Genomic DNA, 20,919 nt, shown 5'->3' with positions numbered 1-20,919 from the left:
TAAGGCCCACTTGACTTCGCATTCCAGGATGTCTGGCTCTAAGTGAGTGATCACACCATCGTGATTATCTGGGTCGTGAAGATCTTTTTTGTACAGTTCTTCCATGTATTCTTGCCACCTCTTAATATCTTCTGCTTCTGTTGGGTCCATACCTTTATTGAGCCCATCTTTGCATGAGATGTTCCCTTGGTATCTCTCATTTTCTTGAAGAGATCTCTAGTCTTTCCCATCCTATTGTTTTCCTCTATTTCTTTGCACTGATCACTGAGGAAGGCTTTCTTAGCTCTTCTTGCTATTCTTTGGAACTCTGCATTCAAATGGGTATACCTTTCCTTTTCTCCTTTGCCTTTAGCTTCTCTTCTTTTCTCAGCTATTTATAAGGCCTCCCCAGACAACCATTTTGCTTTTTTGCATTTCTTTTTCTTGGGGATGGTCTTGATCACTGCCTCTTGTACAGTGTTAAAAACCTCCGTTCATAGTTCCTCAGGCACTCTATCAGATCTAATCCCTTGAATCTATTTGTCATTTCCACTGTATAATCATAAGGGATTTGATTAGGTCATACCTGAATGGTCTAGTGGTCTCCCTACTTTCTTCAGTTCTTGAATTTTGCAATAAAGAGTTCATGATCTGCGCCACAGTCAGCTCCCGGTCTTGTTTTTACTGACTGTATAGAGCTTCTCCATCTTTGGCTGTAAAGAATGTAATCAGTCTGACTTTGGTATTGACCATCTGGTGATGTTCATGTGCAGAGTCATCTCTTGTGTTGTTGGAAGAGGGTGTTTGCTTGTAAACCCTTAGTAGCTTATAATCCCACTCCTCCCAAATTAAGAACACTAAAAAGGAAACAATAAATTAGGAATTAATGGCCAATTATATCCTACTTTTAATGGTAATATATCAAATGTGGAATTTTATGAGCAAATCTTATTACATATAAATATATTTATGTTCCTAAAGATTTCTTAAACATGTATAAAGGTTTGTATGTACCTTATCTTTTCTTCCCTACATTCCTCTGCCCATCATCATGGCTTTATCATGTCTGTAGTCACCACCTGTCATGACTCCCAATGGGACTTGTACCCAGTTTTCTACATAATCACAGGAAAGCTGGCTCTTGACAGTTTTGTTTTGCATTGGTGCTAGCTGGGAATAGGCATGTGATGCTGGCTGGGAACTCAGGCCCGGGGCAATGGGCATAATACCTCATACTGTCGCCCTGCCCAGCTTGCAAGCCTGTGAAAGGAGCCATGCGCTGGACAGCTTTGCCCACACCGGCCAAGGATCTGCTGCTGAAGGTGGGTGAGAAGGACGTGTCTGTGAAGACCAGGAAACTGAAGAAGCAAGCAGAGTCACTGAAGGAGAATGTGTCTTGGGAACTGGTGGTCCTGCGAAGGATGCTGCAGGAATGGAAGATGGCCTGGGCTCTAAGTGAGTGAAGGAGGGGTGCAGGGGCAGGGGTGGTGGCGGGGATCGTTCTGACGTAGCAGTGATTTGTGAAGGAAGACGTTCTCACCTTGGCCAAGTATTTCCCAATCTTTGAAAATCCATCCCTCTCTTATGAAGAATAAAAATCTGGTTGCCTCATCAAGGCTAGACTAGGTAAGAGCTTTTCATACAATGGCAGTTGCATTTATCTGGATGCTTTTCACATGGGCAGGTTCTACATCAGTAATTTGTGGAAACTCACTACCCAGCGAACTCTTCACAGGCAGAGGCCCTATCTTACTGACCCCTGAAACGTCACACTCAATACACGATGCATGAAAGAAAGGGTGAATATGCTGCCTAAGCAATGGAAATGCAGTGATCAAAAAAACCTGCAATTGGCTCTCCAAAATTCATTTGTAAATTTGGAATTAGCACATATTTACTTTGCCGTAACAGATTCCAGAGTAGTGTGCCTGGGGCAAAGGAAGGGCCCAGCAAGGACTGTTGAAACTGCAAGATTTGAGGACTCAAGGGCTGCTGGCTTTCAGAACGTGAAAAACTAGTTAGTACAGGAAAAAAGAGGTGATCCATCACATAAACTGATTCAGATAAACAAAAAGGGTTGAAAAAGAGATTCTGAGTAAAAACTACCAGTAGGGAGCACCTACAGGTGGTGGGAGCACTGAAACAAAAGCTCACACCTATAAAAAGTGTTGCTACGCTTGTGGCTCAGCTGGTAAAGAATCTGCCCACAATGCAGGAGACCTGGGTTTGATCCCTGGGTTGGGGAGGTCCTCTGGAGACGCAAAAGGCTACCCAGCCCAGTATTCTGGCCTGGAGAATTCCATGGACTGTATAGTCCATGGCGTCACAAAGGGTCGGACACGACTCAGTGACTTTCGCTTTCAGGTGCTGTGTTTGGTTATGTCTCTTTGTGACCCCATGGACTCTAGCCCACCAGGCTCCTCTATCCATGGAATTTTCCATGCAGGTGTACTGGAGTGGGTTGCCAGGCTAGCCTCCAGGGGACCTTCCTGACCCAGGGATCAAACCCGCGTGTCTCTTGTGCCTCCTGCATTGACAGGCAGATTCTTTACCACTAGCACCACCTGGGAAGCCCCTATAAAGAGGGCAAAGTACCCTTGATCACCATCTTATTGTTCCATTTTCCAGATGATAACAATAAAGAGTTATTTATGGGAATTCCCTGGTGGTCTAGTGGTTCAGACTCAGGCTTTCACTGCTGTGGACCCAAGTTCTGTCCCCTGGTCAGGGAATTAAGATTCCATAAGCCATGCAGTGAGGCAAAAAAAGAAATTATTTAAAGAAAAAACAAAAAAGACAGAGTACAGGATGGGATTGGGAGGAGTTTTGTTCGAGAATTATTAATACCTATGAAGATTCAGCTCAGTTGGTAAAGAATCTGCCTACAGTGCAGGAGACCCAGGTTCAATCCCTGGGTTGGGAAGATCCCCTGGAGAAGGAAATAGCAACCCACTCCAGTATCCTTGCCTGGAAAATCCCATGGACAGAGGAGCCTTGTGGGCTGCAGTCCATGGGGTCACAAAGAGTTGGGTACGACTGAGTGACTAACACTTCCTTAAGAAGGTTCAGGGAGCATCAAAGAAATAACTTCCTCAGGGCGGCATCTCTGGGGCCCTTTATGCTTCTGAGCTGTTTTGCTTGGATTGTCCTAGGGGAAGGGGCCTTCTTGTCACCTGTCTGCAACACAATATCTAACCCTAAGTGGTCCTCTTCTAATTCTCCTCCTGTGGTGTAGTCATCGAGTGGCACCATAAGACTGTCGAGGGCCTGCTGCAGAGCTTGGTGGACATCCATGATGACGTCCGGATCCAAGCCATCGTCACTTGTGCCACAGCTGCTTTAGAACGGCCCCGTGCTGCCATCAGTCAAGGGGACTCCGGTAAGAGCCACAACGGGCCTGCTTGAGAATATAAGCAATCCATAGAACCATAGAAGTTTTGAACTGGCAGGGACCTTGGAGCTTATCTGAGATTATTTCACAAAATGGAAACAAAGACCCAGAGACTGGCCTGAATATACACAACTTCTCAGCAACAGAGATGAGTTTAAAATTCCTGACTTCTGATCTAGTGCTTTTTTGCACTAATTTCATCACCCTTGGATGCTTAGTAGTTCACAAGCAAGTTCACATTGTTCTGCCTTGAGAGATCCCATTCATAATAACCAAAGAGTATATGTATATATGTATGTATATACACACACTTTTCTCCCGACTACAATTTAGTCCTTCTTTTCACAGCATGTTGACAGTCTCAAACTCACCATGTCTCAAACTAAACTCATCATTCTTGCCATTAGACCCCTCCTCACATCCCACATAGCAACCAGCAGCCCCATAACCCAGCCAGTTTGAGTCAGGACTCTGGGAGTCAGCCTGGACAAAAATCCTTCCTCTCCCCACAACTATCAACCAATAGAATCTATGGATTCTGCTTCATAAACATTTTTTTTATTACAAAAGAAATACAAAGTGTCATTATCAGTCAACACAGAGGAGTTTAAAAAGAGGTTCCTTCCAACCCACCTCCCAGCCCCAATCCTACCCCATGCCATTTCCAGGGTATACAATGTTTAATTTGGCATTCTACAACTTTCTGTGCTTTTACAAACACATGCCAACATATATGTAGGTTTTTCTATTTATTACAAAAATGAGTGTTGGATTTTACCAGCCATTTTCTAGTTTTTTCTCCTTTATTTTATGGTTATAATGAATTCTAGTGTTACAATCTTAGAATAAATCCTAATGGATCATTCTCTTATTACTCCACTGGATTTGATTTGCTCATATTTTAAAATATTTGTAAATGAAATTGGTAATTTCATGTTTATTTACAGTATTTTTGTTAAGTGTTAGTGTTTATTTACAGTATTTTTAAGTGTTTTTACTAGTTTTGTAAAATGAATTAAGAACTTGGCCATTTTCCCCAATGGCTGTATAACCTTTTGAAAAAGAAATGTCAATAGCATTTTTCTTTGCTAGCAATAAGCAGTTAAAAAAGGAACATTTCCCATCTACAAGAGCTAGAACTATAATCTACTGAGGAGCTGGTTTAACAAGACATAAGACTCAGATGACAGAAACTATAAAATGCTATTAAAAGGACATAAAACCCACTGACTCTTACTAACCCCCAAGTGCCCTCTCAGATACCACCTTTTGTGTATAGCCTGGGCTGACATTTTTCCCTTCTCTGCTGCTAGTAACATCCTAATATTATTCTGTCCTTATATTTATCATTCTGTCATAATTGTCTGTTTACTTTTCTGCTATCTCTACCAGGCAAGGAACTTCTTAGAGGTGGGGACTAATTTTATCTCTACAAAGTTGTCAAGTTTTTAAGGTTTCTTTTTACTTATTTCCAGTCTACTGGGTTCCAGGCATGAGCATTTAAACTCCAACTTTTCAAATCTGTCTCTCCCCTCTGCTAGGAAATTTTATCTCTCTCTTGACCTGATCAACTTCTATACATGCCCCTCAACTTTCAGCTAAGACGTCACCTCCTCCAAGGACTCTTCCTTGCCCCACCCCCCTGCTATACGCTTCCACACACGTGCTCAGCATTCGTCTCTTTGCGACCCTGTGGACTGTAGCCCACCAGGGTCCTCTGTCCATAATATACTCATGTTTCAACATAGTAGTAATTTTAATTTTTTAATTTAATTTTTTAATTTAATTTTTTCAACACAGCAGTAAGGGATTCTCCAGGCAAGAATACTGGAGTGGGTTGCCACTTCCTACTCCAGGGGATCTTCCCAACCCAGGGATTGAACCTGCACCTCCCACACTGGCAAGAGGATTCTTTACCACTGTAGTCCTTGGGAAGCCCATGCTTCCACACATACACATTTTTTAACTGCTTATTTTCTTGAGCATTAAATGGGGTTATATGTATTAGTGCCTGGCATAGAGAAAACCTTCCATAGGTGGGAAGAGATATTACCTTATCTCCAAATCTCCACATACAAGAACACCTTTGTCTTTCCCTTTCATGTGATCCCTTTCCTGGGTGTTGAGATTTTGATTTGTCTTGTTTCCTCCCCACATCTTCCCAAAGAATATTATCTTACTCATTATTTCTTGAAATACTCAATTGACTTCCATCTGATCCCCTCAAAGGCACACATTTCTTCTAGCCCTTTCTACACATATGGCATAGTGGCTTACAGTAGTGGTAAAAAGGACAAATGAGAAATTTTATATAAAATCGTAGCTATAAGTCTAGCTCTGCCATATCGTGGGAAGTCACGTATCCTCTCTGAACTTCATACTAAAAATGGGAGGATAGTTGTGGACAAAAATTTAACACAACACTTTACCCTTCTACTTGAGAAATGAGCTTTAGTTAAATGCCTACCTGTTGCCCCAATAACCTGGTAAGGACAGAAATTATCTTCACAGGCCACATAGCTTATGATAAAAATGAACCCTGACTGCTAAATGACGTTTGGACTGGGAAGAACTACAAGTGAGACATACATGCCTGAAGGAGGTACCATCCTCCAGGCTCCCAGGAATGCTGTGACTTATCAAGGCAGGCCCTTTGAGGACCCTGGAATTACATCTATGGAGTTGTTATATAAAAGGGATAATAACTCTGGTGGAACATAAGACTTATGCCCAGAGTCAATTCTATGCTCATGAACTGTCCCCAGAGTGCTAGACAAACCATTCTCAAGAACTCTTGACAAAAGGAACACTGATGCTTCCCTGTGGGCAAACTATGTTCCCGTCCCATTTCCTTCCGAAGACTATGGCCTATGATAGTCTTATGAGGCTGTTTAGTTAAACCTAAAAGGAGAAGGGACCTGGAAGGGAGTGTTTGGCCTCGGGAACGGCATCGCGATGTGGTTCGAGGTTCTCCCCGGGATCGCCGTCATGGGCGTGTGCTTGTTCATCCCGGGAATGGCCACCGCGCGCATCCACAGGTTCAGTAATGGGGGCAAGGAAAAAAGGGTTGCCCATTATTCATATCAGTGGTATTTGATGGAAAGAGATAGGCGCGTCTCTGGAGTAAACCGTTACTATGTGTCAAAGGGTTTGGAGAACATTGATTAAGGAAACGTTTTCCTGGTTGATGAAGAACAACTCAGTCATGCTCTTCTATCCCTGCTAGTAGATTATGCAGCATATTGTGTAGCATGCATTGTATTTTGTAGTGTGTAAAAAAAAAAAAAAAAACTAAAAGGATTCCTGAAAAACACATGTTTCAGGTGAGCTCCACAGTAATACCTGCCTTGCCTACTTCAGTGAGGGTTAGAAGACTGAAGGAGATAATGAATATGAAACACTATCCAAGTGGCAAAGCACTACCTAAATATATTTGCTATTATTACTAAAATTACAAAAATTTATTTTCATCACTAAAACTCATGGTGATAGTCACCATAGCCTAGTAGGAAACATATTCATTTGGCCTGAATACAATTCTGCAGAGACCAGATGATAAAGATGTGAGAACAGGAATATCCAGCACAAAAGTTAGCCTTAAAATCCCACCCATTGTAGGGGTTCAGCTAAATTCTAATTAAGTAGCAGTAAGCATCTGTAACTGAGGCTGAAATGACCCCCATATGGCTACAGGGGAAACGCTGTGTTTTAGAGAAAAGCAAAGGGACTAGCTAACACCCTCTTACTGGCTCTCTTTTGATCACAGACAAGGAAGCTATGAAAGCCTTACCTATTCAGGACTTGCCAGAGGTTCTACAGCCCCCGCTAATGGCTGCTCTTTGTGACAAGAATGCCAATGTGCGGATGGCCGCAGCAGTATGCCAATATGCCATACAGTCACATAATCCTCTTGCCCAGGAAATCATGCAGACTGTCCTTCTGAAGGGTGAGTTACTCCTCGTTACTTCCAACCTGGAAATATGGGGTAAAGAAAGAACATCTCACCATCACCTTTTCCTGGTCCCTCCCTCTCCACCATCACGCTCTTACTTTAGATGAGAGGATTTCTTCCTCCCAGGTACTTTACAAGACAGGTACACTGCCACCTAGTGGTACCTGGGCTAACCGTGTCATAGATGTATTTCGCTAAACCATGTCCCCTTTCCTGTTAGATTTTTCAATTAAAAAGATAATGTAATAAGATTAAAGAATACGTTCTAAAAATTAAAAAACCTACTTGAACACATCATGCTTCCATTTTTGCACATTAACTTGCAGGCACTGTCCACATGCATTGTTGGTGTGATACCAGCAAAAGGTTCTGTCTGATGTTGACAGGCTCTGGTACCTAACTACTCTGAAAGATGGACTTGCTCCTCGCATGGTGGCAGGGGTGGAGGACACCTGTGTGACCAGTTTGGCCTTCTGCACAGAGACACTCAACAACTTAATTCGTCTGTCTTAAGAAAGCTTCCACTTCAGACTTCCCAGTCTCTAGCAAGAGGAACAACTGTTCACTCAGGCCAGAAGTGACTTATTGCCCTGTTACCAAACAAAAACACTTTAGGATCTGACTTATCAGGTTAAGATTTTCAACCTATATTTAGAACCTCGATATGACCCATTTAAATGGGATTTAAATTAGAGATTGAACAGCAGACTGAGGGGGTACAGGCACCTACCTGTGAAGTGAGGCAAGTAGCAGTCTTGTGTACCAACCCAGACGCTGCTCTCTCTGTGGGGAGAAAAGACGGCTATTCTGGCCTTTTTCACCTCACTGTGGCAGGTAATACCGTGGACAGCTGGGCTGCAGCTCAGTGCCTGGCTCTGGAAGGTGCTGCCACTTACCCCGTGATTAAGAGGATCCTCCACCAGCTGTTTCATAAGAAGAATGAGGACACCGAGCAACAGTCTTGTACGCTCCTGCGCCATCTCAGTGGAAAGACAGTATGTGTCCATTACAAGGTCAGAGAAAAAAACCAAGTCTAGGGGGAACAATTGGGTCTCTGAGGTCAGTGCATGTAGGGAACTGAAAATGCAGATGGGAACTTGCCTGGTGGTCCAGTGTTAAGACTCTGCGCTTCCATGGCAGGAAGCACTTCAGCCCCTGGTCTGGGAACTAAGAAAGATCCTGCATATGAAGTGCAGCGACAAAAAAATTTTAGAAAGAAAAAGGAAATGCGGGTGGTTGGTAGGATGATCTCATGCACAGGTAAAACTGGACTAAGTGTGGGTGAGGTGGGGTGTAGACAGGGAAAAGTGACAACAGCTAGCTGGGAAAGGTGAGGGAAGTAAGCTGCAGATGGTTTCTAACTCTATGCTAGAAGACTTAGAACATGCAGAATTTGCTTGTGCTAGAAGTTTACCATTGAAAACCACACAGACGTACAATTGCATTTACTTCCAGTAGAAATGTGAAACTCAGGCTGAGGCATATACAAACCATTTTAGGGGGAAAGATAGTTAAATCAAGAAGGCCCCAGGAATTTTCTGTTCAGATTACTAATCTGTATTTTTTCCTTGACATCAGTTGGCTTGGATGGAAGAGGGCCCCACTGTAAACCCACTCTTTACTTTGCTAGCAACAAGCATCCCATGTGTTTGTGACATTAATCATGCTGGATGCCAGATTAGGATATAACTTCTTTAAGGTCCCAGCATCTCTAAAAGTGACCATGGGTCTCCATACAAGTCTTCTATTTCCTCAGACCCTGATACATACCATGCTTGCTGTGGAGCTGAATAGCCATCAGTGGAAAGACCGCATTGTGGCCTGCCGGGCTCTCTCCCGGATTGGTGGAAATGTCAGTTTGGTAAGCCTTCTCTTTCTGTTTCCAGGACAGAAGGTCTAAGCAAAACTGGGCTCGGGAGCTTTTCCACTTTTTGCTGCTATCTAGTTTCCCATTCTTACTTCCCATTCTTCCCATGTTGCTGCCTCTTAGTCCTAACCCAGAATTATCTTCACATGCCAACATATCGTTCTGTTACTTAAGCCACTGCTTCTCAGCCTGGTGGGAGTCCACAAACTGTAACCTATCTACAGTGAAATAAGCAAAGAATAAAAATTTTAAAAGTTTAGAAACTTTTTATAGTAATTTGACATCGCCTCCACATAAAGGTACTTTATAAGTATCTGTCACCATAGTCCCCACTTTCAAAGAGCTGACATTAGTATTGGAGTAACAAGATCAACACATACAAATGATTCAAGAACAAGAGATAAGTGTAATGTACTCTCTTAAAACTCTTCAGAGAGATGTTAGTATGGGCTGAACTTAGTATAGTTCTGTGAAGGCATGTGGGACAGCTGAGCAAGACTTAGAATTAAGGAAAGACTTCCAGGAATGGGAAACCCTGACCATCATCTAGGCTTTCAACTGACCTCCTTCTTGCCATTATTTTAAAATCAACTTCAGCTGTCCAAATGGGCGTTTCCCCTTCTTCCTATATGCCGTGATCTTTTCCTTGTAACACCAGGCAACTCCACAATGGCCCAGAACACTGCTGTTTTTGACCCTTGAATTTTGACATGGAAAGCACAGAACTTAGCCAGTCAGTATAGTCAGTATAATTCTGGACTTCCCTGGTGGCTTGGATGGTAAAGAATCTGCCTGCAATGAAGGAGACCCAGGTTCTATCCCTGGGTCATTCTAGTCTGGGTTAATTCTGCCTGGACCTTGCTGCTAAAGTCCGGGACCAGCAGCACAGGTATCACTTGGGAATTTGCTGGAAAGGCAAAAATCTCACCCCGGGTCAATTCAGTCAGAATCTGCATTTAACAATGTCTTTTTAACAACATCTGATTCATTTGCACATTCACCTTCTCAGCACTTGTCACTCAGGATGGCCTATTGGAAGTAAAAAGCCATGCAAACAGGGGATGGGGTAAAGATGAGACCATCACATCAGACTGATGGGGTTAAACAACATGTCCATCAGTTCTTTCACTTATTCAGTGAGCCTGCAGTTTCTGACCACATTTTACATGTTAGGCAGGTAGCTAGCACTGGGTATGCAAAGATAACATGTCTTCTCTTGCTAAATGTTACATGTAAACAGCTGTAACAGAGGTAGCGGTAAAGTATTATGGGGATTTCCTATTGCTTACAGAAGGGAGAGGTGAGTTCTCTGAGGACAGCCTTTTGAGGTAAACCCTAAAAGAATAGGAAAACATCAGGTATTAAGGGTGGAAAGGGAACTATTTCAAGGAGGGAGAATAGCTTAGGGCACATTACCTAATCACCAAGTCATGTTTATCCCTTCTGCTTTGCGAGATATACTAACACACAGGGTGGCCAAAGGTCCTAGCTGGTCTAGTACATAGGACTTGCCCAGGCAAATTGGGATGAGGTGGTCACCCTACTAATGTATCACCTTCAAATTTTAAGAGTCTCAAGTGCAGCTGACAATATAGTTTGGTTAGTTTAAAGTACGAGCTTCAAAAATAGGCCTGGATCTGAGTGCTGGCTCCAGGACTCAACATGTTAACCATGAGTAAGAAATCTAAGCCTCCATTTTGTCACCTGTAAGTGCTAGTTATCTGCTGTATGGGGTTATTTGGGAGGATTAAGTGATGGGTAAAACTGCTTATGAGTACAGTGCCAATTACAAAATGGGATTCCCAGGTGGTTCAGTGGTTAAACAATCCGCCTGCCAATGCAGAAGACAAGGGTTCAGTCCCTGGGTCAGGAAGATCCCCTGAAGGAGGAAATGGCAACCCACGCCAGTATTCTTGCCTGGGAAATCCCCTGGACAGAGGAGCCTGGCAGGCTACAGTCCACAGGGTCTAAATGATTCAGACCCGAGTTAGCAACTGAACATACAAAACTGATGCACTGATAAATGGTATCTAACTATTATACCTATTTATAGGATATGAAACATAAGTTGATCCAGCTGATGTCGAGTGACTGGAATAAGAAAGTGAGACAAGCAGCTGCCCAAGCTCTGGGGCAAATGAACCTTGGAAAAGAGGTGCATGACACAATCAGGTAAGACCTTGTAAATATGGAGAAAGAAATGGCATTTGTTGAGCTGCTCAGTATGCTCAGCCTTGTACAAGATCCACTGCAGATTTTTTTTTTTTTTAATAAAAAGTTAACAGTCCCTATAGATACTGAGAATGTAGCTAAGGGAAGAACCATTAATTGAATGCCCATTACGTGTTTAGGCACTGTTTTAGATGTCTTGAGAGTTCAAACGTATAACATGATTCTGATTATACAAGATACACGAATGCCTAGCAAGGTCAAGTTTCATGAAGGATGGATAAGACTACATAAGCAGAGAGAAGGTAAGACATTCCATACTGGAAGCCAAATACTGAAATGAGAGTGACACAATGTGAAGGCACGAGAAGAGAGCTTGACTGAAGCAAGAGGTGTATGTTTCAAGTTTTCTTTATTCAGTCATTCAACAGGGCTTAGCATCTAGCATATGCTAGGTAATAGAGATTCAAGTAAATAACACAGTTGAGGTCTCTACCTGGTGAAACAAATTAATGGGGATAAGGCTAACTAGGAAAGGGTGGGAGTGGATAATGGCGAGCCTACAGAAACTAGATTTCAGCCTGAGGGCACTGGAGGTAGTAGGGGTAAAGAAAGGAATGGAAAAAGTTTGAGGGAAAATAAAAGCACCTGTGCCTTACAGAATCAAGCTGGGTCAAGGAAATTTCCAGGAGCGTGTGGAAGCCCTCTACCTGATTTGTGGGCTCAAGCTTATGACCGCCAAGCTTCTCCCAAGCTTTCTGAACTGCTTCTCTGATGACTTCATGGCAGTTCGGCGGGCAGCTTGTTTGGCAGCTGGTGCCCTGCAGATCCGTGATAATATGGTGAGTCAAGGATACATGTACTCTTCTTACCTGATTAACCCAAGAGGACATTACTCTGTGCTCCCCTCATACACAGATCACTCACTGTTCTGTAGGGACACAGAATGAGAGATCAGAACAGGAAGGTGAGGAGATATACAGGCCACACAAACAGTTAGGACCACACATAGCTCCAAGCCAGCCTAGACTCACTCTAGAGCACACCCCTGAATCCTGTTCTCACCTCAGTTAACCAGCTTCTCATTATGTGTGCTCACAGGCTTTGGGATCAACTCCAGTGGATGGAGTTAAAATCTCTAGTTATTAGAGGAAAACCTGACGGAGGTACTCAAAAGCAGCCTATACGGCCAGAGATCTGTGAGCTGGGAAAATCAGCCTCTAGACAGGAGAGAGCACTGTGTGTATGCTGGTACTTCTGGCTCCAGCTCATTTGTCACTAGATTTGATAGATCACTTTTCCAGTTAAAGCACATTTTAGAGAAGAGCAGACCCTGTCCATTCTTGCTCTTATTCTCTCCACTTAACACTGCCTTTTATCCGTCCTAGGTCCTTGAATGCCTTCTGAATCTGATACAGGGAGATCCCTGCTGGAAAATCAAGGCCTTTGCCATTCGAGGTATTATGGCAGTGGCTCCAACTCCTCTACCTCTAATACCTTCCCATATTTTATAGAGGATCCCCAGAATCTCTTTAGGAAGAGGGTAGAGGGGAAGGGAGGGGATGATCACAGCTTCTCAGAAGAAATTAAAAATCATTTCCTTCAATTTTTAGTTAAGGATCCTGAGTCTAGGTCTATGTCTATGTTGTGGTAGAGGACTGACAAGGTAGTCCCTGCCAACTGTTGGGTATGAGTTCCAAGTAGGTATCTGCTATTGGATATACTTGCTTTCTGTAGAGGTGTCAACCATAGGACTCCGTAAAAGTCAGACCAGATTTAAGACTGCTACAAACCTAAAATCCTGCCCTCAAATTTCGGAGCTTCTTTTTAGGGATCTTTGACATTGCTTCTTTCTGATAGTCTGGCAGGTCCCTATGAGAATCAGCTCTGGGTAGAGCCATGAAGTATAACTATACCTTCCTTTCCCCTTACCTGACTAGGCTGGTCTTAAGTTATCTATCCCATATCTCATCCCTAGGTAAATACATTAGTGTATTCTCACATCCTAATGGATGAGGATGGTATTGAATATCCCCCTCCGAGGAATTCTCTAGAGGATTCCTAAAATACTGATTGTCATCTAAAAGGGAAGATATCCACTGGAGAAGGGATAGGCTACCCACTCCAGTATCCCTGGGCTTCCCTTGTGGCTCAGCTGGTAAAGAATCCACCTGCAATGTGGGAGACCTGGGTTTGATCCCTGGGTTGGGAAGATACTCTGGAGAAAGGGAAAGGCTACCCACTCTAATATTCTGGTCTGGAGAATTCCAGGGACTGTATAGTCCATGGGGTCGCAAAGAGTCAGATACGACTGAGCGACTTTCACCACTTTTCAAAGACAATATACTTAGTTTTTGCAATATTTAATTTAGCAAGTGGTTGCCTATTTTTTCTTAGTAATTACTAGTAAGGCCACTTCTGGATGCTAGGACACAGCCAACTCAGTCTTAAGTGACAGTGGGACATGCCCTCTAATCTCTGCAGCTTTGGGGCAAATCGGCTGTGTGAGTCCCCAGCTGACAGACCTCCTGCTCTGGGCTGTCCACTATGAAGAATCACCAGGTGTACGACTAGAGGCTTGCCGGAGCATCCTAGCCCTCAAACTTCAAGGAGACCGGGTCAGGGACACCTTCCTCGATGTGCTGCTCCTAGAGAACCATGAGGCTGTTCTGAAGTAAGCACTAACCTCTGGTTCTTGCCAAGACCTCTTGTACTGCCAATTCTTCCAATCTTGTTAACATACTATGTCCTTGACTCTTCAGGCTGCTTAACAGCTATGAAAACCACAGGCTTATGCGTGCCATTCATCTACTTATCCACGTAGGCAACAGAAAAACAGAACTAAATTAGATTGAAAGTGAGGCTCATGTAGTTTACGTATTTGTTCAGCATTCCAGGTGGTTTTTTAATTCAATTAACATTTATCAAGTGCCTGCTTAGTGACAACAGGCTTTGGAGTCCAAAAGAGCAGGATTTGAACCCCAGCTCAGATATGTACTAGCTATGTGAGCTTGGGTAAGTTAATTCTCTGAGCCCATTTTTTCATGTATCAGATGCAAATGGTAGTCTACCATATGGGTAAGTGGTGGTGATTAAGGAGATAACATGTTAGTACCTGTCATAAAGGTGTTCAATAAACATTATCTAATAGTACCTTCAAATACGTCATCTCAAAAACTACAGAACACCCCTATAAGCTAAGCATCATACCAGCTTTGCAAATAAAGCTCAGCAAAACTGCACAGTTGAGACTGGAACTTAGGATTCTTGTCTGATTCCAAGTGCTATATTTTCCACCTGCATGCTTTCAAGGATAGGAAGATTTAACCTAAGAAGTCCTTTTTACCTTTCAGAGAAATTCACCATGCAATGAAGATACTCAACTTAGAAAATGAAGGAAACCAAGAAATGCTTCAGGAGATCAGGAACAGGGTAGATAAGTATAAGCTGTTTTCAAGAAAAAATTCAGGGTTCTCAAGAGTTCCTCCCGATGGCTCAGTGGTAAAGAATCTGCCTGCCAAAGCAGGAGATGCAGGTTCCATCTCTGGGTAGCAGAGATTCCCTGAAGAAGGAAATGGCAACCCACTCCAGTATTCTTGCCTGAGAAAGTCCATGGGCCGAGGAGCCTGGCAGGCTACAGTCCATGGGGTCGCAAAAGAATCAAGACTAAACAGTTTCTCAGACTCCCTTCCCCAAGCATGTAGATACACTTTCAATATTTCTAATTGTAGAAATATTTTCTACAATCCCACAGAAAACAGAAGATACAAAACACATCTGTGCAAGACAGGATTATAAAATCCTAATAACAAAACGACAAACAGCAGCCTATTAGTCCCATCAGGTAGCCACTGAGATCAGTTTGTTGTTGTTTCTGAAATACTGTTTCCTTCCTTCCCGTGTTCTCCTCACCATTCTCTAAACCCAAGTTCCTTCTTTTTTGCAGATGGGTATAAAGAAGGAATGAGGGATTGAAGCTGGCCCCCTAGATTTTCTTTTTCCTTCTAAATTTCTCTTAATTCCTAATCTGGGCTCTTTCCCCAAAGGAACACTAGCTAAACAGATGGTTCTAGTTTTTCAAAGCTGCTGGCAGAGATGAGTAGAGGGGAAGAATACTTTTAAAAAGGCAAAAGATTCTTTCTGAAGATAATTCACAAAACCAATTTCACATCAGGCATTTCTTAGCAGATTCATCATGCCCAAAAGCTAAAGTACATTTTTCATTAACAAGTGGTTTTTTCATTAACAGGTGTAAAAATGTCCAACCAACATCACAAGAGAACAATGTTTTCAGGCATTTTATGTACCACCTAATATTAATAAGCATGATGCAATATGTTACTTCATTAACACTTTTTGATGATCTGCAGCCTGATAAGAGTTTTTTTTAATCATCATCTGTTCTGTTTCAGATTCAAACACTAAGCCAAAAGGAACTGTTGATACAGAAAGTATTCAAGATTGAGGCAGCCGTAAGAAAAGCGAAGGAGGAAGCAAAACGTGTTTATGTGCAACCCAAAGAAGGGCAAAAACCACTGAAGCTCCATACTTTTCTCCAAGAAAATTTTCAGGGTAGGTTTTCTAGGAATTAGTCCTATGCCTTGATTCCCTTAACAAGCCTTTTCAGGACTGGAGGTCTGGGGACTTAGTTGTGAGCCCTGTAGGATGAGAGCCAGGAAAGGATACTTCTCTTTCTTCTTGGCCACCATCTCAGTCTGTTATCTTTTCCTTGCCCCTTGGATTTTGATTTTGCTATCTGATCCCTTTAGAAAAATGAATGATGTAGCTCTGAACCAATTTGAAAGTGAGGTCAAAAAAAAGGACACCTTAGAAAAAAAAAAAACTGCTGTATGTCTGGCTAAGCACTCAGAAAAAGCCTCGAAGCTTAAACTTGAATAGGCTGAGATGTACTCTCATGTAATCTAGGCTTTTGCAACTTAAAAAAAGACTTCATCAAGTTCTCAACTTTATATAACTGAAACTTAGCACTCATGGCAAAATGATCTTAAAAGTTCCAGATACAACCTAAAATGATGAGGTGGAGACATCAAGCTGTACCAAAACATAAAATGAAGTGTGCCCAGGCATAGCAGCAGCAGCCTCAGGTCATTCAGCCAGCTAGCTGCCCACCAGCCACCACCCCAAACCCAGGTTTTCTGGTTCCAAGTCCAGTGCTCCCTCTGGTACACCAGGCTCTCTTCCACCAACCATGAGAATATTCATTTGCCAGATTTGGGGAAGTTTCTTTCAACTACCAGAAAAAAATAAGAGTAGAAAGTAACTTGAACAGCAGCGTTCCCTCACGGCCAGCCTGCTACAAGCTGGCTGACTGTGGCCTATGACAGCACAGCTAGTGACATGCTGCCTGTTTTAGCAGCAGCGCCAGCCACTGATGCAAGCAAGCACTGAGCAAAAACATAATACCCTTTAAAAAACATAATATACTCATAACTTTTCTAATAGGATTGTGCTGTTTGGGGTTCAAGGAGCATGATTAAAATGAATCAATTACCCCTAGGGTTGCAAAATTGGTCCCAATCCTACATCCACCCTAAGTTACCTTGCGCCTCAGCCATTGCAGTTTTCCCGTACCTACCCTCCTCCTCCCACATTTCTTCAGACCATGCCACACAATAATCTAGCCTCAGAAAAGGAAAACTCTGGCAATTTAATAACTTTTCTAACATTCCCACAAACTCACAGTAACAAACAGGAAACTGAACCCAACCCTCCCCACAAACTGATGAAAGAGAACTCAGATGAAGGATGCAAATTCCAAGTAAAACCTTCTGATGTCTCAAGCAGAATAACACAGCAAATCCCACACAGTACTCTGAAGCCTGAGGGTGATGAAGAAGTTGGTCTCTCAAATGATCAGGAATCAAGTTACTCCTGCAGAAAAGGCTCCTTTTTCCATCTCCAACTCCTGCTTTTACTTCTGTGCCTAGGTGAGGAGGTGTCTCCTAGAAGACGGTCTGACTTCTATGATACTGAGGCAGTCATAAAGGTAAATATGAACACACTGATGGGTATCAAGTAAGAAAATGAGTTTTCTCCCTCAAAAGATGGTGGGAGAGAACCACTACTGTTTTATTTCTGGCATTTAGTGAGTAACTAGTTCAGGTTAGAGGCATCTTGGTGAGCAGCAGCCCCTTATCATATAACATGGTTGCCAAGGAAAGCTGGTCCTCCACAGTGTCACAGGGCAAGTCCCCTACTCGCACAAACTCTGGGTAGGAGCGAAGCAAGAGTTCCATGGCATCAGCTTGCTGGGGGTATATCTCCAAGCACTTAGGCTCTTCCAGGTGATAAACTCGGGAGTTCTCCACTGTGTAATAAAGAAACAAATGGCCCCCCTCACCCACCAGCCGAGCTATACCATCCTGAAGCATGTGCACTTCTGTTTCTGTTGTCAACTGGGCTCCCACGTTTACAGGTTCTCCAGCCTCCCAGCGAATTGGGAGCCCATAAACGCTTAGTGCCCTCTCCCTGTCAGTCAACACAGGGGGCAGAGAATCGTGGATGAAGTCTTTGGCTCGCTGGTCAGCCACAGCATCAACTGGGGCAAAGTGTCCCAAGCGGGCAACCAGGACCCGCACCTTCTCCATGAAAGCAGTTCTTCGCGGATCCTTGGAATCCGAATGCTGGGCCCCCATGTAATCCATAAAGTCTCGGGGCAGCCCCCTACGAAACTCCACATTTTCCTCCATTGCGGCCTGCACTGCCAGGGGCAGTACAGCCTCCAGGAAGTCGCCCCAAGTATTGCGCTGGTATGTGGACAAGGTCAAGTGCAGAGAGTGCACCCCATCCTGGCATTCGGCTTGGTGAATGAAACCTCGGGGGAAATAGAGCAAATCTCCAGGTTCCAGCACCGTCTGCAGCACCGGCTCTCCGAGGTCGTCCTGGCTGAAGTTGGGGCTGGACGTCAGGGCCAGTTCCTCGGTCGGCACCCGCGGTCTGTAGACCCGCCAGAGTTTCCTACCTTCCAGCTGCAGCACGAAAGCCTCGATGTCGTCGTAGTGGGGGGCAAAGCCCTGCGAGTTGGGGGGAGTAAGGTAAACGTTGGAGCCTGCCATACTTCCGAACTGCTCCTGGAGCACGGCCAAAAACTGCCACACGGTGGTGGAGAAAGCCTGCGGACAGAGGAGGCGCAGGGAGCAGCCGGCCCGGTACAAGGACCACGCGGCGGCGGGCAGGGCGCGGCCGGGAGGGTTCAAGGTCTCGCGCCGCCCATTGACGTAGCGCGCGGCGTCCAGGTGCTGCCCGAATTGCACCTCCTCGTTGCGCAGTATGGAGTCGAGGTCGGCGGTTGAGAAAAGACCCTGGTAGTAGCTCTGGTCCTGCCGCCGCACCAGCACTGCCTCGCGCTCCCACAGGCGCCGGTAGAAATGGTCCGGCGGCATGGGCGCAATGAGCCACTCGAAGAGGCGTGCCGCCCGTCGCCGGCTGCTAGGAATGCGGTTCAGCTCGGCCAAGATGCGCTGCAGCGGGGAGTCCCAGGGCAGCTCCTCGCCCGTGCTTTCCCCCTGCGGCCCCGACAGCGTGGCAGGAGCCACGGACGGCGGGACGGCCGCCGTGTGCTGGGCAGAGCACAGCAGGGCCGAGGTCTCCACCAGGCGCGCGGACGGCCCCGAAGCCGGCACCAAGCGCGCGGGCAGCGCCGACGCCTCCAACAGGCGCACCGGCGGGGTGTGAGCTTCCACCAAGCGTGCCGCCGGGGTCTGCGCCTCCACCAAGGAGCGGGGAGTCTGCAGGGAGCGGGACGCGGGCGAAGCCTCCAGCAGCTCCGCGGGCCCGAGCTGGCCGTGCGGCTCCCGCCCGTTCGCATCCGAAAGGGCCGCCGCTCCTCCCGCCAGCGGGTCCCCGGGTTCAGCGACCGTCGACTCCACCCTTGAGTCCTCCAAGTCCTCGCTCTGCAGCGTCTGGGCCCTGAGCGCGGCCATTCGGGACGAGACACTTCTCCTCAGCTGCCGTCGGATCTTTCTGGGCCTCAGGGGCAGGGCCAGGACCGACCCGCTATGTGGCTGTTGCTGGCGCCGGCGTCTCAACCGCCCGCGTCTCAGCAGCCCAGCGCTAGCCCTGAGCCCGTCCATGGTCCGAGCCTCCCGCTAGCTCAGCGGGAGACGGCCGGAAGCCGGCTCACGCACGCGGCGGCCGCAGTGTACTCTGGGAAGGGGGCGGGCCTCCAGCTGCCTTCAGGTTGTCCACGCCCACCATTTTTCCTCCGGCGCTTCCCGCTTCCCCAGTTAGAAAACGTTAAATTCTCGGGTTCGCCTAGAGCCGCGGAGTCTCTGCCAAGTTGACATTGGTTCCGTATTTAGAGGGCAACTTAAAAATCAGATTGTCAGGGACTCCAGGAAAAAGTTGCGACTTAACTCTCCTTTTCTTCCTGTGTCTGCAGATTGCAGTGTTCACAGGCTTGTCCCCGTTTCCGAATAACACGTTGCCCAGCAGCTTTGCATGAGAAAGCTGACAATTCTTGGTTTCAAGGATTGCACTCAGGCAAAGTTCTAAGTTCAGACTTTTGGTCCATCTGGTCCTCTTTACAGATATCGATTGAAGCCCTAAATTACGCCGCCTAACTTCCCTTTGTCCTCTCTTCATTACAAATTTTCAGTCATAGCCCTATCTCCCTGAAGAAAAAAAAAAATCCATGGACTTTTCTACTTGTATTTCTTTTTTAATATAACAAATGTTTACTGACTACCTACTAAGTGACAGACATCGCGACAGCATGGGGTAACAATCATAAGCAAAACAATGAAACATTATTACCTGTCTTCTTGGGACTTATTTCCGAGGACAAAATCAACATGCGAGATAATGCACAATCCTTTTTCTTCCCTTCATCTTTGCGAGTTTGATCCAGCTCAAACTTCAAGATCATGGAATGTTTTCTGACTTAATTCCATATTCAGTAAACATGCTGACTTTACCTGCGCAGGGCTTCTCTGGTGCTCAGCTGGTAAAGAATCGGCCTGCAATGCGGGAGAACTGGGTTTGATCCCTGGATTGGGAGGATCCCTGGAGAAGGGAACAGCTAAAAAGCCTCTTGATGAAAGTGAAAGTGGAGAGTGAAAAAGTTGGTCTAAAGCTCAACATTCAGAAAATGAAGATCATGGCATCTGGTCCCATCACTTCATGGCAAATAGATGGGGAAACAGTGGAAACAGTGTCAGACTTTATTTTTGGGGGCTCCAAAATCACTGCAGATGGTGACTGCAGCCATGAAATTAAAAGACGCTTACTCCTTGGAAGAAAAGTTATGACCAACCTAGACAGTATATTCAAAAGTAGAGACATTACTTTGCGGACTAAGGTCCATCTAGTTAAGGCTATGGTTTTTCCTGTGGTCATGTATGGATGTGAGAGTTGGACTGTGAAGAAGGCTGAGCACCGAAGAATTGATGCTTTTGAACTGTGGTGTTGGAGAAGACTCTTGAGAGTCCCTTGGACTGCAACGAGATCCAACCAGTCCATTCTGAAGGAGATCAGCCCTGGATTTCTTTGGAAGGAATGATGCTAAAGCTGAAGCTCCGGTGCTTTGGCCACCTCATGCGA

General features: G+C 45.0%; 3 protein-coding genes across 7 annotated transcripts in view; 2 read left to right on the top strand and 1 right to left on the bottom strand.

The window, feature by feature from the left end:
• The window catches only part of HEATR4 (HEAT repeat containing 4), a 45,323-nt gene that overhangs the window by 13,050 nt on the left and 11,354 nt on the right, over positions 1-20,919 (top strand). Inside the window, exons 4-15 of one of the 5 annotated variants that reach the window (XM_027971998.3) lie at positions 1,231-1,434; positions 3,215-3,358; positions 7,137-7,316; positions 8,157-8,317; positions 9,079-9,183; positions 11,243-11,361; positions 12,020-12,200; positions 12,747-12,816; positions 13,843-14,032; positions 14,712-14,790; positions 15,771-15,930; positions 17,307-17,365. In XM_027971998.3, coding sequence (XP_027827799.1) covers positions 1,231-1,434; positions 3,215-3,358; positions 7,137-7,316; positions 8,157-8,317; positions 9,079-9,183; positions 11,243-11,361; positions 12,020-12,200; positions 12,747-12,816; positions 13,843-14,032; positions 14,712-14,790; positions 15,771-15,930; positions 17,307-17,365 — 1,652 coding nt within the window. Of the gene's footprint in view, positions 1-1,230; positions 1,435-3,214; positions 3,359-7,136; positions 7,317-8,156; positions 8,336-9,078; positions 9,184-11,242; positions 11,362-12,019; positions 12,201-12,746; positions 12,817-13,842; positions 14,033-14,711; positions 14,791-15,770; positions 16,141-17,306; positions 17,366-20,919 lie in introns of those variants that run through there. The other 4 variants (XM_060418289.1, XM_042252743.2, XM_042252745.2 and 1 more) reach the window with 4 other exon arrangements.
• On the top strand, positions 6,281-6,652 carry LOC121815982 (NADH dehydrogenase [ubiquinone] 1 alpha subcomplex subunit 1). Its single transcript, XM_042252746.2, has one exon. It carries the CDS (start codon positions 6,326-6,328, stop codon positions 6,536-6,538), a length of 213 nt encoding a protein of 70 aa, XP_042108680.1. The 5' UTR covers positions 6,281-6,325; the 3' UTR covers positions 6,539-6,652.
• RIOX1 (ribosomal oxygenase 1) lies at positions 11,754-19,491 on the bottom strand. Its single transcript, XM_015097175.4, has one exon. It carries the CDS (start codon positions 19,449-19,451, stop codon positions 17,478-17,480), a length of 1,974 nt encoding a protein of 657 aa, XP_014952661.2. The 5' UTR covers positions 19,452-19,491; the 3' UTR covers positions 11,754-17,477.

This window comes from Ovis aries, chromosome 7, assembly GCF_016772045.2.
Source record: "Ovis aries strain OAR_USU_Benz2616 breed Rambouillet chromosome 7, ARS-UI_Ramb_v3.0, whole genome shotgun sequence".
In the NCBI taxonomy this organism is placed as follows: Eukaryota; Metazoa; Chordata; class Mammalia; order Artiodactyla; family Bovidae; genus Ovis; species Ovis aries.
The sequence above is the reverse complement of the archived record's forward strand: the minus strand, read 5'-3'. Positions and strand labels throughout refer to the sequence as shown.

What these genes read in the sequence shown, in the direction of transcription:
- LOC121815982 (XM_042252746.2), top strand. Translation starts at nt 6,326, where the DNA reads ATGTGGTTCGAGGTTCTCCCCGGGATCGCCGTCATGGGCGTGTGCTTG.
- RIOX1 (XM_015097175.4), bottom strand. Translation starts at nt 19,451, where the DNA reads ATGGACGGGCTCAGGGCTAGCGCTGGGCTGCTGAGACGCGGGCGGTTG.